Below are 18,946 nucleotides of genomic sequence, written 5' to 3'. Positions count from 1 at the left end.
GCTCTGGGAGAGCCTGGTGGTGTGGCCAAGGCCTCTGCGGACCAGCCTCCAGGTGTCATGGATCGTCACGGGCCTTTCATCCTGTGTAACGACACCGCAGGGATGAAGCAAGAGGGACACATGGCTATAAACAGGCCCCAGCCACTCAACACGGAGCCATGCTCAGAAAACACCAGTCTGCGAGGCCATGGGCTCTCCCGCCCTGTGTCATCATTTCCAGCGGCATGTTTTCCAAAGCTCAGGCTGGGATTTCATTACGCTGTTGGACTCCCTCTGCCCTTTTCTTTAGTAAATTTTTAAAAAATAGATTGCATTTATTTCAGAAAGGAGGGGGAAAAGGGAGAGAGATGTAGAAACATGAACACTGATCAGCTGCCTCCTGCACACCCCACGCTGGGGATCAAACCCACAACCAGGGCATGTGCCCTGACCGGGACTCGAACCATGACTTCCTGGTTCACAGATGGACACTCAACCATGCCGGCTGGGCGCTTTAGTAAATTTCTACTGAATATAAGATTGATTCTTTTGGAACTCCAAGGAGGTACACCTGGTATTACTCAAAAAGACGTAGATAAAATTTTCCACACTTCTCTACATTGCCCACGTTCACCCTCTCACTGGTTCTTATTTACATAATTTCTGGTCACAAAGAGCCCAGAGCACTCCCCATGCAAGTGAATAAAAGCTCCCAATTGTTCAGATTTGGAAGAAAGAGAAGGATGATAAAACAAATGTGGGAGAAAAGTTCTACCAGGGATGGATACTGTGACGCCCTAAATGACGTAACTCCCTATTCCAGAAAGTCAGGTGGTCACCTTTGAGAGGCTTCATCCAAATCCGGTGATAAGAACGTAGCATTTTCTGGATTAGTTTAACAACTGTAATATAGTGTAACTCCGTTAATCCCCCTTCTGCTCGTAAAATAATAATTAGCAATGCAAAAGAAATCTCTATTGAAAACCATTCATGTTTTCTAATTGTGACAGCTGTGTGAAAGCAAGTAAGGTACCAGAGCCCGGAAAATACCATTCTCCGGGGAGAGTTATTTTCCACCAATCACAGCCCATAGAGCCAGGACGGTATTGGCTACTGAGTACATCTCAAGAGGCCAAATCTCTTCTGGCAACAAAGGGATAGTTCCATGTTGGTAGCAGAGCTGTTTCTATTAGCAGAGCACGCATGGAGGCTAAATAATAAGCTGGAGTTGCTTTTATGGGAAATCTATTTTAAAAAGATCTCTGACCTCATGGCACCTTTTGGACGGGGCCTGTCTGCTCAGAGCTCCTCGCCATGGGCACAGCTTGTGTGCAAGACAGAAAGGCACCAGAAGGAAGTTAGATTGGTCTCTAATCAACCCAGAATTCAGACTGAAGGTTGAGGTTGGGGTGGAGAAAGAGGGAGGCCCCCCCTGTCTCTTTCAAGCCCCTGTTCCTTCTTATTTAAGGATTATGACGATCAGCCCAGCCGGCGTGGCTCAGTGGTTGGGCATCAACCTATGAACCAGGAGATCACGGTTTAATTCCTGGCCAGGCACATGCCCAGGTTATGGGCTCGACCCCCATGTGGGTTGTGCAGGAGGCAGCCAATCAATGGTTCTCTCTCATCATTGATTTCTATATCTCTCTCTCCCTCTCCCTTCCTCTCTGAAAAAAATTGATAAAAAATATATTTAAAAAGAATTATGAAGATAAATCACATATGAAGAGGGTTCACTGAGTGAACTGCCTGGTGGAACCCAGTCACCTTTTCCATTAAGAAAAAAAGCCATTAATAAATATACTGAAACATCTTGGAACAGCGGTCGCCAACTGGTGGTCCGTGAGGTCCGAAAGGTTGGCGACCGCTGTCTTAGAGGACGACCAGCAAGCCCTGGCACCTACCTTAGTCCCACACATTTCTTGCACCTCGTACGTTAAGGTCTTTATCAGTGGCAGGTGGGGGAGAGAGAGACAAACCTAAACTTAAACAACTGGCTGAGTGAGGGTAAGGTCTTACCTTCTGGCCTGGGTAGATCCACCTGAACTCCACCTCGACGTCAGGCTCCCCGAGGACAGTGCAGAGGACACTGATGTCGTCCCCACTGTTCACTCTGTTTGAAGATGCCAGGATGGTTGTGGATGGAGGGCCGCTGGGAACTGGCATTAAGCAGGAGACAGGGAAAGTGAGATGGAATTCATGAGTGCAACACTGAAGACAAACCTACAGGCACATTCTTTTCTTTAGACAGATGGGTCACATTTCCACCTCACCCAGTGAACACCAGGCCACCTCCACCCCAACCACTTTCGGATTCTTCGAAGCCTCCTCTTTCTCTACCTTGGTGGTCCGAATGGGGTCAGCACCCAGAACTCCCCAGGCCCACCCATTTCCCTTGTGATTAGGGGAGGAGGCTAACCCGCCAGGGGTTCATCTGAAGGTCATGGTCACAGACAAGGAAGCACTAGTAGAACATTCTAGAAATAGTGGTGCAATAAAGGAGCCATTAAGAACAGCATTCTGTGCCTCCTAATTTCCATCGATACTCAGGAACAGCAGTGCCTGCTACTGACTAGCTGGAAGCCACTGAAATCTAGGCACTGGTAGGAAACACGCTTACCTTCTGCATAGAGGAGTTGATACTTGACAGAGATCTGCGACTTGCCCCCGGCCTCCGCCTTGCAGTAGACCACCCCTTGGTGGTCAGAATGAGGTTGCAGGTATACAAAGCCTCTCTTCATGTCATAAACAATGTCTGTTCCATTGGCCGGGATTTCCTTGGCTGGGAACTCCCTGTGGAGTGTGACTTTGGCTGACAGGACGGTCACTCGACAAGGAACCACAGCCTGTCTGTCCGGGTTCAGGTAGACAACATCAAAGTAACTGGGAGAAGGTACAAAGAGTTCTCCTTTCTCTGCAAAGCAAAAGACACGGGCTTACTTGTTCTGGAGGAACAAGGTAAAGAACACATTATGGATTCGCGACTCCAGGGCACAAAAATGAGAGGAGACTGACAATATACTCAGAATACTGAGTCCTTATGAGTAGAAAAAGCTATTTTTAAATAATTTTCCCCTTTCTGAAGAAGGATGCTATTATTTTCCATCTCCTTAAGGGAATAAAATAGGTCTTAGTTCAAGCCCAACTCCGGCCCGTGGGTTACTCCCTGAGGAAGCTGGGGAGGAGACTAATGTCCATACGACCAGAGCAGACTTAAGACCTGGAAACAATCCACTGTGTCTCTGGAGAAATTAGCCCCATGACCTGCTCAGGAAGTGCTGTTGGAGGCGGATCCCAGCACAGCAGCGCTCCCCTGAGAATCCAGCCCAGTGCTGGATTCTCATTCCTACCAAGGCCCGTGGAGAGGGAATGGAGAAGAGACAGATGAGGAACCTGCTACCGCTAACCTCAGGTTCTGAGCTCAGCTTGGCTGCCTCAGGGTTGGGGACCTCCCGCCAGTTTCTTTTTTTTTTTAAAATATATTTTATTGATTTTTTACAGAGAGGAAAGGAGAGAGATAGAGATAGAGAGTTAGAAACATCGATGAGAGAGAAACATCGATCAGCTGCCGCCTGCACATACCCCACTGGGGAAGTGTGCGCAACCCAGGTACATGCCCTTGACCGGAATCGAACCCGGGACCCTTCAGTCCGCAGGCCGACGCTCTATCCACTGAGCCAAACCGGTTTTGGCCCGCCAGTTTCTTATACCCCTGTTCCCTTTGAAGTTTTAAGCACAGAAAATGGCATTTTTTATCTTACAGAATTGAGGAGAAAATGGCATTTTTATCTTATAGAAATGAGGAGAAAATGGCATTTTTATCTTATAGAAATGAGGAGAAAATGGCATTTTTATCTTACAGAAATGAGGACTGGTATGCCCCGCCTTTCCTCAGTACAGAGGAATCCGAGTTGAGGTTTATTTTTTTGTTTGTTTTCGGCATGGCACATTAAATCTTTTGTTTTCTATACTATGAGAGGATATTATCGTAATTAAGAGAAGTCATTTAACTTAATTACACCCCAACACTTGTTCAATTGTTTCCCATGTTTTTCCTGCAATGCTCCTGAACAACCAATTATTCTTGGCTCTCTCCTCCACTACCCTTCTCTGTGCGACAGTCCATGTGATGTGTTAGGTCAGGGAGAGAATTTCTGGATATATCACCACATGTCTTCATGAGCCAAGACTTCTTTGCAATGGGTGCAACATGGAGGTCCTTCCCCCTGGCTCTGGCTGAGGTCAAGGAAGAGGACGCCGTGGCTCAGAGAGGCCCTGTCTTTTCTAGGCTTTATATCAGCCTGGGTGGCTAATGCCACTTCATGAGAAACTGGCTTTCAGGCTCAGGCCAGGGGCACCTCACAGTCCTGTGTTCACAAAGAGCAAATCTGCGTGGCCTTGGATATGTCACCCCCAATTGTAAAGAGAAGAATCCAGAGTGGACAGAACTCAAGATATCTTTTTGGCCAAAACAGTGAAGGAGTTTATGACTGTAAGGTTTAGAAGCACCTTCTGTTTTAAGGTTTTGTAGAGAAAACTGAACCAGTGAGCAAAGCCAGTATGATAACAATCAGAATTCCACAACACAAAAATGTGGTCTTACTTGGACATGCTTTGAAAAGAAGTGACCACACCGGTTGCTTTAACAAACAGAAAAAAATTTCACTTATAATCAGTACATTCCATCTACCCCCAAAAAATACGTTAAAGTTCAAAGAATTGTAGATGACATATGCCCCTGGCAAATATGTTTGCATCTACTTGAGCAGATAAAAAAAAATATTAGGTTAAGAAAACTAAGCACATGAAAATTTAGATTTCCAAAATAATTAGTTCGTAGGCTATAGGCTAAAATCCAAATGATTACAACTCCATAAAATGCCCCTTAGTGTGGTTTTACTGCATATGAAGACTGGAGCCCAAGCCCTTTGCCACGAGAAAGGCCTATTTCAGTCATGTTCTCCTCCTTGATCTGGTGGCAGTTCCGTGTGACTTGAGGGTAATTTATTTGAGCTATATAGCTATGATGTGTGTACTTTTCTCTGTTTCCACTGAGCCAAACCGGTTTCGGCGACTTGAGGGTAATTTATTTGAGCTGTATAGCTATGATGTGTGTACTTTTCTCTGTATATACTTCAATAAAAAGTTAGAGAGGGGGGAAAAAAACGCATGCATGCCTCCTGGATAAGATTAAATCTAGTATGTGACAGTCGCACAAATTCACACAAAAATTGCACAAATTACCAACAATCAAAAGGAAGCTTCACAGTGTTTGCAATCGAGCTCCAGGGAACACGCGAACATAATGAATGCCAGCCGTGTCTCTGTGTGGGCAGAGGGGAAGCATATGTTCTGAAGGGAGCCAGCGCCAGCAGCGGAACGCTCGGCTCTCATTACAGCCCATCCTGGTTTTGCAGACTCACCCAGGCCTGAGAAGACAAACTGCTAAACCCTGTGCTGAAAATCCAACTGGACTCTTCACTTGTGTTGAGGAATGAGAAAATGCTACAACACATTTGTCCCCCCCGCCCCCCCCCACACACACTTTTGATTGATTTCAGAGAGGAAGAGAGAGGGGGAGAGAGAGAGAAACATCAATGATGAGAGAGAAACATTGATTGGCTGCCTCCTGCAGGCCTCCCTACTAGGGATCGAGCCCACAACCCAGGCATGTGCCCTGACCAGGAATCGAACTGTGACCTCCTGGTTCATAGGTCGATGCTCAACATAATATTTAGGTTGAAATAAAAATTAGTTTGGGGGTGTTCCTTTGATTCACAAAGGGGCTTCCCTGAATTGAGGGAGAAGACCTGCCTCTAAAACTCAGAGAGCCCAGGACCCTAATAGGACATTTCGCTCAAGGGAGGTCTTCAGTTCGAAAACCAATGTTTTGGGAAGACACAACAGGGCTGTGACAGAAAAGTCTTCATTCTGTCATTTGAAATAGGCTATCAGTCCTCATCCAAATAACAGGCCCTGATTAGTCCTAGTTGCCTTTTCCACTGTGGCTTCCCAGGGCGGGATAGCACTAAGGCACGTGGGCTTTCTGCGTAGCACATTCCAGAATGAGGATCAGAAGGGATTACCTGTGAACAACTGCGAGCAGTCCTCCTGACAACACCGGTTATGTTAGCTAGTGCCTGTCTGTCTGCCCATCAATCCACCACCTGGTCTTCAAAACGGGCCAGGGCAGTAAGAACACTGGATCCTGGGTCAGAAAAGCAGGGCCGGACTCTTTACTCTGCCGCTGTTAGCCATGAAACACTGAGCGGGTCGCCTCGCCTCTGAGTCCCAGCATCAGCATCATTATTTCTCAGACAGAGATAATAAACCAGTGTCTACTCAGTTCCCGGGGGCATTTGGAAGTGAAATGAGATCCACGGGCCTCCAGGGCCATGAGAGGCGCCGGCCAGAGAGGCACTCTCTGGACGGAAAGGGGTTATATGTGAGGTTTTGTTGAAGCACTCATTAATGGCCAGGGCATCAGGTCATTTGGTCATAGGCCTAAATCATGAAGGTCTGAGAGGCAGATGGATCCAGGAAGTGGACACATCTCCTGACAGTGCCTGCCTACGCCACTAAGAAAGAATTCTGGCCCAGCCCGCGTGGCTCAGGGGTTGAGCGTCCACCTACGAACCAGGAGGTCATGGTTCGATTCCTGGTCAGGGCACAAGCCCGGGTTGCAGGTTCGATCCCCAGTGTGAGGCAGGCAGGAGGTAGTCGATCAATGATTCTCACTGATGTTTCTATCTCTCTCTCCCTCTTCCTTCCTCTCTGAAATCAATTTTTTTAAAAAGGGAAGAATTCTGACTTCATCAGAGGGTGGCCTCTGTAAGGCCCTGAAAACCCTGACCACTGGGCCCTGGAGAACGCCATCCTGCCCCCCACTCCAAGAGGGAGGCGGCTGCACCCTCCTCTGCAATGCCTTTTCTCTGAGTGCAATTCCACTGGCAAAGCCATTCCCAGCACTACAAGGGAGGAGCGTTCACTCTGACCTGCGCCTTCTCAGGCACCTCGCTCAGGCTCAGGGACTGGGGCTGGAGACTCAAGGACCGTCACCTCTGGGAACCCAGCCCCTCAACCCTCAGCTCTCAGCACTCACGAGAACAAACACAAGGAGGCCTTTGGCCAGGCCTCCTAGGACTGCGGAGGTTCCAGAAAGACCATCACAGATGTGAGAGCACGTGACTCAAAGTCCACAGCCGGGCCTTCTGCAATGATGGAGCTGTTCTCTGTCACGTGTCGACTACGACAGCCACCAGCCGCCACACGTGGCAATGGAGCCCTTGAAACACGTAAGGGCCACGGAGAAACTTAGTTTTAAATGTTGTTTAATTTTAATTCCCACTTAAATGTAAATAGCCCCAGGTGTCCAGTGGCTGCCATATTGGACAATGTAGGTACAAACTCTGGAGTCAGACTGCCCTGGGTTCAAATTCTGATAACAGGCATTCCTTGTAGTGTGACCTTAAGGACTTACTTAATCTCTAAACCTCAACTTTTCCATCGAGAAAAAGAAGTGGAAATGATGTTAGTACTCACCCTGAAGGGCTGGTGAGAGACTTACCTGAACTAATTGATGGAAAGCATTGAGCCCAGGGCCTGACAGACAGCGGGGGCTCTGACTGTCATTATTGATATTCAGCACACAGTGGAACCTTTACCCTGGGCAAGTCCAGTCACTGGAAGAGTCCACTGAGGCAGCTAACCTTTTACCTGTAAAAAAGATGTAGGTGGAGCCGGTTTTGGTCTCGTCCTTCGTGCAGATGTAGCCGGTGCAGAGCTGCCCCCAGCAGCTGAACTCGCCGGTGTCGGCCGCGGTGGAGTTGACCAGGGTCAGCTGGCCGTAGCGCTCGTGCTGCTTCACACTGTCAACAGAAGCAAAGCCGGTCACACACCCGGGACTTCGCCCTCTGCTCCCCTGTTCTCACATATAAATGCACACGCCCGGGCCCAAGCCTGCATTCTCTGCTCCCCTGTTCTCACATATAAATGCACACGCCCGGGCCCAAGCCTGCATTCTCTGCTCCCCTGTTCTCACATATAAATGCACACGCCCGGGCCCAAGCCTGCATTCTCTGCTCCCCTGTTCTCACATATAAATGCACACGCCCGGGCCCAAGCCTGCATTCTCTGCTCCCCTGTTCTCACATATAAATGCACACGCCCGGGCCCAAGCCTGCATTCTCTGCTCCCCTGTTCTCACATATAAATGCACACACCCGGGCCCAAGCCTGCATTCTCTGCTCCCCTGTTCTCACATATAAATGCACACGCCCGGGCCCAAGCCTGCATTCTCTGCTCCCCTGTTCTCACATATGAATGCCCAGTGGGTTGGGGCAGAATGCCCTCTCTCTGATGGCACAAACTAAAAAAAGTGTGTTTGGGGGAGGTGTGTGGGGCAGGGGGACGAGGGGGAGGCAGAGACAGGAACCTTCTCTAAAGGGAATTAAAAAACGACAGGTATGGCCTGGGCCGGTGTTTCCCAGTGGTTACAGTGTCAGCCCTTGTACCAAAGGGTCGCGGGTTCAATTCCCAGTCAAGGGCACGTACCTGGGTTGCAGGTTTGATCCCTGACAACCAATTGATGTGTCTCTCTCACATCGACGTTCCTCTCTCCCCCTCTCCCATGCACTCTCTCTAAAAAGCAATGGAAACAATAACCTCAAGTGAGGATTTTTTTTTAAAAAAAGAGAGCTATGTTTTCTAAAGGGAGGCAATTCTCTTCCATCTCAGAGCGGGGGTTTCCTTAAGTAAAACCGCAGGTCCTCTGTGACGCAGCCACGGAAACTCGGCCAGAAAGCCTGGGCCGTGTCCTGCTTTCAGCTCTGTTTTTAATGACTTCACTGCAGCCACCGCCGACAGAAAGGAAATAACCCAGCGTTATCCGTGTGCACAATCTTTCATCCGCAAAGACAAGTCTCTGAATAAAGCCGGGAATCTTCCGGATGCTGCATTATGTATTAAAAATGAAAACTTCGCATAATCCTCTCAAGATTGTGCTAAGTGAAATAAGTCAGACGGAAAAGGACCAAAAAACTATGATTTCACTCATATGTGGAATATAAAACAGAAAGTAAAATAAGGGGACGGAGGGGTGGGAGGGAAGAGATCAACCAAAGAACTTCCATGCACATATGCATAACTCATGGACTCAGACAATAGCGGGGTGAAGGCCTGGGGAGAGGATGGAAGTGGGGAGGAGGAGGAGGAGTCAATGGGGAAAAAAGGGGGATATCTGTAACACTTTAAACAATAAAAATAATTTAAAAAGTAAAATAAGAACTCGCAAAATAAATAAAAACAAACTCATAGATACAGACAACAGAATGGTGGTGACCAGAGGAGGGAGAGGGAGGGGGAAGGGCCAAGTGAGTAAAAGGGGTCAGATATAGGGGAACAGAAGGAAACGAGACTTTGGGCGTTGAGCACACAAATATCAAATTATAATCTCATACACCTGAAAATTATATAATGTTATTAACCAATATTACTCTGATAAATTTAATAAAAAAATAAAAATAAGTAAAACGACACACAAAATAAAAAATAAAAAATGTATTTCAGTCAAGATGGAAGAGTAGGTAAATGCTATGTCCCCTTCCTCCCACAGCCACATCAAAATTACAACTAAATTATGGAACAACCATCACTGAGACCCACCTGGAGACCAGCTGAACACAAGTCCTATAACTAAGGATGGAAAGAAAAAGCCACGATGAGGCCACTTCTGGGCATTTATCCAAAGAAATACAGAACACTACTTCAAAAAGATACATGCACCCCTATGTTCACTGCAGCATTATCTACAGCAGCCAAGCTGTGGAAGCAACACAAGTGTCCATCGATAGATGAGGGGATAAAGAAGTGGTACATATACACAATGGCATGTTACTGGGCCATAAAAAAGAATAAAATTTTGCCATGTGCAACAACATGGATGAGTCTAGAGCAGTGGTTCTCAAACCTTCCTAATGCCGCGACCCTTTAATACAGTTCCTCATGTTGTGGTGACCCCCAACCATAAAATTATTTTTGTTGCTACTTCATAACTGTAATTTTGCTACTGTTATGAATCGTAATGTAAATATCTGATATGCAGTATGTATTTTCATTGTTACAAATTGAACCATAATGAAAGCATAGAGATTAATCACAAATATGTAATCATATATGTGTTTTCCGATGGTCTTAGGCGACCCCTGTGAAAGGGTCATGCGACCCCCAAAGGGGTCGCGACCCACAGGTTGAGAACCGCTGGTCTAGAGGGTATTGTACTAAGTGAAATAAATAAGACAGAGAAAGACACATAACATATGATTTCACTTACATGGGAAATCTGAAAAATAAATAAACAAATAGGCTAAGAAGTAATTACCAGTTACAAAAATAGTCACGGGGATGTGAAGTACAGCTTAGGAAATACAGTCAATAATATAATAATATAATATGCATGGTTTCAGATGAGTACTAGATTTATTGGGGGGATCATTCCCTAAGTGATATAAATGCCTACTCACTATACTGTACAGGTGAAACTACTATAATATTGTGTGTCAGCTGCAATTGAAAAATTTAAAAACAATTTTAAAAGAAAAGGGACATTAGGTAATAAGAGAAAGCTGAATAAACTATGAACTTTACTTAATGTTGTTTCGATATTGTTCATTAATAGTGTTATATGTGCCATACTAATATAAGATGTTACTAATAGGGGAACTGGGCATAGGGTATTCAGGAATTCTCTATACTACCTCTGCAGAGTAATCCTGTAAATCAAAAATAGTTCTAAAATAAAATGTTTATTATAAGAAAATGAAAAAACCCACCGCTTTTCTTTAAGACAAAATGCATTAGTTGCTCAGATGCCTAGCCCCAGCAGTGCAGCCCACCTCTGGTAAAAGTATTCAGAGCCTTTGGGCATTCGCACCTCTCCTTTGCTCACCCTATTATTTCTACTTTTATCTCCTCATGTTTTACCTCTTGTATTTTTATCTTGTCCCTGTGAATATATTTGCAAACCCCTCCAGTTCCATTTCGAAATGAGGAGAGTCATAAATAAATATGTATTACTATGAAACACCAGTATTAGCCGGTTGTCAATGTGATGCATTGTGTCAGGAACCCAGATGTGTCATTCTGGGACAGATGTTCCCCTGGGGCTGAGCCTGTGCAGATGCCCAAAGAAATGGTTTTAATCTGAGGATGTATCTCAAATATCCAAAAGTTTCACCCCTGGGAGCGCCACATCCCTTTCGGAGGCAGTCGAGATCCTCCGGTTGTGTGTAGCAGCCACGTCAGTATAGTCACCCTTTAAATTTAGCTCACGGCAAAGTGTCTGGCCGGCTGGCCTTAAACACAGCTCGCTGAAGAGCTGTGCCCACCAGCTCTGCCAAGAGGGGCCTCTGCACGCCCACCCGGTCAACTGCCTCCTTTCAGCTGGACGGAAATCTCTCCTCCTTCAGGAAGCTTCTAATTAGAACCGACTCCCAGAGACCTCCCCGCTTTCTCCTAGTGATGGAACTGGTCCCTTGTTCTCTCCCCCTCAGGCACGCCTGGCTTCCTGTTATTTACAAAGGATGGTGACAACGTTGAGGGCAGGGACCGTGCCATGCTTGGTTTATATTTCCTAAGCAATAAATCTGTGCAGAGTACACAGTAAGGATTCCCTAGAAACGAGCGGACTGGAATTGAATCGAACCGAGGCTTGGAACTGGAAAGAACCTGGAAAAGCAGACATCCAGCCCCCAGTATTGCTGGAGAGGAAACTGAGTCTGAGCAGAAGTGACTTCCCTGAGACCCACAGCTGGTGAGCACGGAGTCGATGACTTTAGTCAATTAAGCCTGTAATACATACTCACTCGTTAGATAAGAAAACGCACAGAAAGCACTGCATGCCATGCCTGGTTCACGGTATTACCCTAATTATAGCCTCATTACCTATAACTGCAGATTAGTAGCAGCTATTACGCATACTACTACAACAATGACACACACACACACACTACATTGGGCATAGTTAGCGCTACAAACAAAAACCAGTGGATCTCAAGGATATTACAATCCAGTTAGCAATTATAACTAATATACATGAAAAAAATCAGAGAATAAGCAAGAACAACAGGAATTCTGAAAAGGCATTCACCACTCTGGGCTGAAGAAGTTGAGGCCAGCTCTGGGAAGAGGTAGGACAACTGGACTTTAAACAGCGGGTGTGAGAGGCAGCCGGCAGCAAGGAGGCTGGGAAGCAGTGAGCTCACTTGCTCAGGAAAACTCCAGCCCCATGAGGAGTGGGAGGGACCTCTGTTCATTTCCATAGCCCCAGTGCATGGTGGGTAGAAGGCGCTCAATGACTGGGGGAGTCAATCCACTAACTGTGGAAGGAGACAGAGGGAGAGGGTTGGGAGTCACGGGACATAAAGTTGAGAACAGCAAGAAGGGCGCACAATTCACTCACCAGGCAGGAAGGGCCACCTTCGTTTGGGAGATGGGCAGTGATGGGCCCGCCTTCGCTAGGTCACCAGTGAAGAGAACAGGAGTTGGGAGGCAGGAGGAAGAGGAGAGGCTGAGAGGTCTGTTCGGCTGGGTGCTGGCAATGGCAGTGACGCAAATGTAAGAAATGTTTTCTTGGGGAAAATTTTTGACAGACATAGTAAGCAAGGTGGAAAAAAGAGAGATACCAATAATGACCACTTACTTTATATTGCTATTGAAAAGAATGTTGTGTTTTATAAAAAATATGTTTTTATTGATTTTAGAGAGAGAGGGAGAGAGATATAGAGAGAGAAACATCGATGAGAGAGAAACATCGATTAGCTGCCTCCTGCACGCTCTCCCACCGGGGATGGAGCCTGCATGTGCCCTGACTGAGAATTGAACCAGTGACCTCTTGGTTCATGGGTCAATGCTCAACCACTGAACCACACTGGCTGGAAAGAATGGGGTTTTAACTGCCTGAAATGGGATAGTTGAGAAGAGAAAGGAGATTGGGGATAAGCAAAATAATAGTGGGGATTTGGGATTTGAGATCAAATGTGGGTCACTTAAGTATGGATGTCCTATATGCAGTTGGAAATTCAGGCCTGGCACAGAGGAGAAGAACAGCACTGGATTTATATTTGGCACATCATTTATAACAGAAGTAAAAGTGGAAACTAAAGGAATGAATGAAGTCAAGAAAAAGCAACAAGACAAGATGGGAATAGGTTGAGGACAAAATCTGGAGCCAAATTAGTGGGCCAGAAGAAAAAGAAGAGGTAGATAGAGGAGAGAGAAAAGACCAGGAGAGAAAGAAGAACTGGATAAGGGAAACATCAGGGAGAAATATTCATACAATTAATGCTCAAAAGCATCAGATGCCTAAAGAGGGATTGGTGACACACATACACACACACACACACACACACACACACACTTATACTTCCTTTAGCAGAATGAAAGTATTTGGCAACCACCAAATGAGCAATTGCAGTTGTGAGGATGGAGCTAGAGTTCAGCAGATAAAAAAATGGAATGGTGGCGAGAAAGAGGAGGTGGAGGTCTTCCCAAGTAGGCCAGAATGTCTTGGCCACATTCCCTGCAGAGTTCAAAAGCAGGGTACGAAATCAGCAAGTAATCAATACATTTATGTGGCACTTTGGCCAGCATTTGCTAGCACTGTAGTGATAAAAAGTATAGGATGCCATTCCTACGGGAAAGGAACTGGGCACATGAGAATTTAGCATCGGGAATGAGCCTACCGCCACCATGAAGTCTGCATGCTGTATCTTTAGCAGGATTGGGGGTGGAAGGAAGGAAATGCACTGGAAAACATTTCTGGATTTTTCCCACCCCCTCTCAGAGGCAAACAATATAAAACAGGAAACAAATTATTTAGCAGGATTACAGTCTAAATGCCTGGATTTAAGTGTTCATTTCTACTAATGGCCTCACACAGTCCAGGGGGCAGGCTGCCCACGGGGTTAGACTATGACCTCCAGCTGCCGAGGGAAGAGTCTGCACCATGAAGTGGAGACAAGGATTCAGAGAGCCCTGCTGAGCACTGCACAGAGATCCTCCACCCAAAGACCCTTCCCTGCTCTTGTAACCACGCAACACACCCCTGGGATGGAAGACGTGGAGGATGTGGAGTTGAGTGGAGCAAAAGGAGGTGCTGCAACAAAGTGGCCCCAAAAAAGTATAATTAGGAAAAGCAGAATTTGCATTCATTGGATGTGGCTCTGAAGGTGCCAGCGCCTCAGCTCACTGAGGCCTTTTCCTCCCCCACTAGCACTTTCTGACCTGGCCCACAGGTCAGGGACTTATGAGCCCAGTGATGCATGAGTCCAGGTCTCCAAGAGCGTTTGTTCAAACCTAGGGCCATGTTGCGTCTGCGGCTCTTCCAGTGGGCTCCCCTGGCCTTTACAGAGTCCGAGGCCTGAAGCTGCCTGCACGCTGCCCAGCACACTCTCTTCTGAAGGGGACCTACCTCATGGGATAGACAGAGGCTGGGCTGACAGCTCCCAAAGTGAGGGACCACTGGGCATCTCACCTGGACAGTGACTAGGTGAGGAGGGTGGGGTCCACGCTCCTGTCCTCCTATAAGCCACGGGCAGGAGGTGAGCCCTGGATGACAAGATATTCAGTCATTGGTCCCCAAAATGCTTAAGGTGCAAATTAAATGGCAGGTTCTGGAACAGAGGGAGGGACACAGTGATGTCTAAAGAGCTTCCTGCTCGCAAGTTCCCCTATACAAGGGCCATGGGAATCCCAAGGAAGGTAACCAGGAGAAGCTGAGAGCCCTGGGAGAAGGGAAGGATTGCAACTTGCACACAATATGGGGCACGCATTCCAAGGGAAGATCCCCGAAAGGAGACAAAAGGCAGGTTCCATGAGTAGCAAAGGGAGTTTAGAATACGGGTAGGCAGAGCCCGTGGTGAGAGGCAGTGGTCATGTGAGGCGTAAGATCATGGACTTTTGGAGCCACACTGACGGGATTCAGATCCCAGGCCCACCATGGCCATCAGACTCCTTAGCTAGAGCTCACACCTCCCACAGGCTGGCCACACCCCCTCTTCTGCTAGCAGTAACAACAGCAATATCGGCTAACCCTCACAGAATGCTGGGCCCTGCACTAAGCTCTTCAAATCAGTTCAAGACTTAGAACTGTGTGTGGTCAGAGTAAAGGCTCAATACATTTCAGATAGCGTTACTCTGAGGGTCCTCTTTTGTTCTCAAAATGACCTTAGGATGGAGGTACAGTTCCCTTTTTTGCCAAGAGGGACACTGAAACTTAGAGAAGTGCCTTGTCCAAAGTCTCCCAACTGTAAGAACTATGTGAACTTCTAGCATCACATAGACACAGGTTACGAATATGAATGGAAAGGGCATTGAAATGAAACGTGCTGAAGGAATTGTGACTGAAAGAGGGGGCCCCTAACTAGCTTGCAAATCCTATTAAATATGATCACACACACAAAACAATAACATGGAAGATCTGATTATGTTAGCGCAGTAGGATTCACAATACCTTGTTTTCTATTTAAATGGACAATTAACCAAAAGAAATAAGGCCAATAAACATTTAGTAAGTAATGGAAGGAGGGCAACAGGGCATGAAACCAACCAGTTACTAAGCATTTACTCTATAACTGAAAACACCCCAGGAATGCATTATTTTTTCTTAATCCCAGGAGATGACGATGAAGAAACTATCAATAATAACTAAAACCTACGTAGTGCTTAGCACGTGTTCACACAATACCTCTGTGAGGGAGGTACTATTGTTATCCCCATGTTACAGGTGAGCAAACTGAGGTGAGGCAACTTTCCCCAAGTGTTGGAGCCACAGGAGAAGCTGAAGGTCTGTATCAATAACTCCATCATTCCAGACATTCCGCCTTGGAGACTCATGCCTCCATGGGCATAAAACAGAGATAAAGAGTAAAGTAAAAGATGTAATCAAATATCTTCCTTATTCAGCAGTCATTTCACATTTATACATTATTTAGCTTCTACCACATGCAAGGAATTGCGACAAGCATCAAGGGAGACTCATGCATATCTGCTTCTCCATGTTTCAAATGTTTGTATAGGGCCTGTGTTTACTCTGAGCCTCCTTTAAGAATGTGTCACAAATATTTGCTCCATGACATGCTGGGAATGAAGCCATGTCCACAGAGCACCCATCCTGGGAAACAGACAGCTGGGTAAAGCGTAGCAAAGCTCCACAGTTTATGATTTCTTTAAAAAAAAAGGTGAAAAAGAAAAACGTGTGAGAAACAACTATGAAAAATGAGAAACTTCAAAGTGAATACAGTTTTAATACCAGAAATTAAGCTAAACTATCTCTCTCTCTCTCTCTCTCTGTCTCTCTCTCTCTCTCTTTCTCTCTTTCTTTCTTCATCTTAGAGGACTATCCAAGGACTTGCTCAAACCCTTACAATATAACCACAGCATTTTTATTCCAACAACCATGTTAATGTCTGTGAAATGGGACTCAGGTCTGTTCTACTGGAGTGACTTACACCAGATCCTTCTGTGTTACTTAAAAAGAAGTCAGAATGGGCATGCTTCACTCTTTCACAGGGTAATAGCCCTCCAGCTCCTGTCCCTGACACTGACCCAGACTCCAACCACTGGGAGGATCTCCTTCTCTCCTCACTGGGAGGTTCTCCTTCTCTCCTCACTCCACCTCGTCCGCCCTGCTTATGTCATCCTATCTTGTTGCCTCTCTTGACAACCCATCTGGCTTCGGTACAAAGGAAAAGGGACTCCTCCTCCTCCAGAGATTTCCCAGATTCTGAGAAACTGAGGTGTGGCTACCCCTTGGACACCGTAAGCCAAGCCAGGCCTGATAAACCAGAGATGAACCCAACAGAAAACCCCACTGGGGTTCCTAGAATAAAGGCCTTAAGACGTGCCTGCCTGTGGCCCAACAATTTTTCCCTCTGTGGGAATTAATCATTGCTCTCTAGATGTTTACTTGCAGCAATGACTGTGACAGGCTGGCGGGTGACTGAAGGGTGTGTGACCAGCTGCAAACAGCCATCATCCCCTCACCCAGGCTGGCCAGGCACCCCAGTGGGGACCCCCACCCAGGATGTGTGAATAGCTGGTGCCCAATATTCTATTTCTGGCTATATGTATGTATTTTAAAGTCTATATATATAAAAGCCTAAGTGACCGTCACCACCGAACAACTGGAACAACTGGAACAACTGGTCGCTATGACATGCACTGACCACCAGGGGGCAGATGCTCAATGCAGGAACTGCCCCCTGATGGTCAGTGTGCTCCCACAGCCAACCTCCCACAGCCAGCCAACCTCCTGCGGTCCCTCCACCTTTCCCTCCCCCCATCCGGCAGGCCCTGTTCAGCAGCTGGTAGGCCCCCCGGTACTGGGAGAGATGGCCCCGATAGGCTCTGATCGCAGGCCCAGCCTAGGGACCCCACCTGTGCATGAATTTTGTGCACCAGGCCTCTAATTAGTTAATAACAGCATAAGATCCTAGCAGGACGCTGGCACAGAAAAAGCACTGAAATGTTAGGTGCTATTGGGGTATGAGATCTAAGCTTCTCACACCGGCACTTAATGTCTTTATCACAAATCTTAGAGATCTATCTATCACTTTCCTGTTTGTCTATCTATCTATCTAACTATCTACTGTCTTATGTGACCTTTTCAACTCCCTGTTATATGTCTCCGGTAAAATGATTCCTTTCCAAGAAGGAACCATGTCTTATGCTTGCCTGCATTACCCATAGCCTTCTGCATGGCATAATGCTATGCAGACCGCAGCTATAGGTGACTGTGAGCAGAACGAAACAATTCAGTGGGTCAAACTGAGCTGAATAATTTGTCCAAGAGCTCTCACTCCTTGGCCCCCGTGTCATCTAAGCAAATGAACTACAAATGCCAATCATCATTTTGGAACTAGAAGGAAATAAGGAAATCATTGTTGTCAATGTAATTTTTAAAAAGTCATCTCTCACACTTGGCAACCATATGATTCTGATGTATGGGGGTTCTTTATATTAAAGACTCACATTACATTTCTGGCAATTCTAATCTTACGAGATAGAATAAGCCCATTAACACAGCTCACAAGATATACAGACACCCACCTTCCCCTCCCCCAGTGTTCACAGCTACACTGGGGAAGAACAGGCCTTGGAAGAGGAGTGACAGAGGACAATGGAGCAAGCCACCACCACCCTCTTAGGGAAACAAGCGGTGGGTTACTGATGGGCTGGCACGTGGCCAGTGAGTACATTGTGGCCAAGTTACAACAGTGAATGCAGGGGCCGTGGGCGGGGCCCTACTCGCACCTGGCACCATGCATTCACAACGGAGAGCGATCCCCCAAACCTCCCATCTTGTCAACATTCTCAAGGTGCCCACAAATGCTAATGCTACTTGGATGGTCAGCCTTCTGAACAAACATCAGACCCGAAAGAAAGAGACTGCTTTCTTGAGACTGGAGGGGGCTTGAAAATTAGGATTAAGTCTAGGCTACTTTTACGAAAAGCTGTACAAACTGGAGAACACCCCTGAGCCCTGTGGGTCTAACCTAATCATCTGTAAAATGCAGGGTCCAGGCCAGATCAGTGGGTCCCCACTCAGACTGTGTCTGGCAATCTCTTGGGGAACGTTTATGCCGTCTCCTTGGCTCTCCTTTCCGTATCTCATCATCTGATCTTCAGGGCCCGTCTCCTACGATTAGGTAATCAATCACTCAATGAACCAGCCGTCTCTCCACTCCATGCTGACAGCAGCCTTCTCTCTTCCCATCGGCCCCCCCACGCACTCGCACTTGACCACAGCTGTCCATTGTTGCTCTGTAATTGTATCTGGTGTGTGTGACATTTGTTCCAAAGCCACTGGTAGGCAGGACCACGTCTGGTTTTCTCGCAGTTACCTTTCTGACCCAATAGACTGTCTTTCTACATAAATTAGACTAACAGCCACTCTAGCTGGCATGCAGGA

The 18,946-nt window shown here is 46.7% G+C and overlaps 1 protein-coding gene across 1 annotated transcript in view; it reads right to left on the bottom strand.

The window, feature by feature from the left end:
* The window catches only part of PDGFRL (platelet derived growth factor receptor like), a 32,491-nt gene that overhangs the window by 209 nt on the left and 13,336 nt on the right, over nucleotides 1-18,946 (bottom strand). The window contains 4 exon segments of the mRNA XM_006779638.2: nucleotides 1-81; nucleotides 1,999-2,138; nucleotides 2,600-2,893; nucleotides 7,696-7,847. Of these exon segments, the coding sequence (XP_006779701.1) occupies nucleotides 1-81; nucleotides 1,999-2,138; nucleotides 2,600-2,893; nucleotides 7,696-7,847 (667 nt within the window).

Source organism: Myotis davidii, unplaced genomic scaffold (assembly GCF_000327345.1).
Source record: "Myotis davidii unplaced genomic scaffold, ASM32734v1 scaffold71, whole genome shotgun sequence".
Classification (NCBI taxonomy): domain Eukaryota; kingdom Metazoa; phylum Chordata; class Mammalia; order Chiroptera; family Vespertilionidae; genus Myotis; species Myotis davidii.
This window is presented reverse-complemented; position numbering and strand designations above follow the sequence as displayed.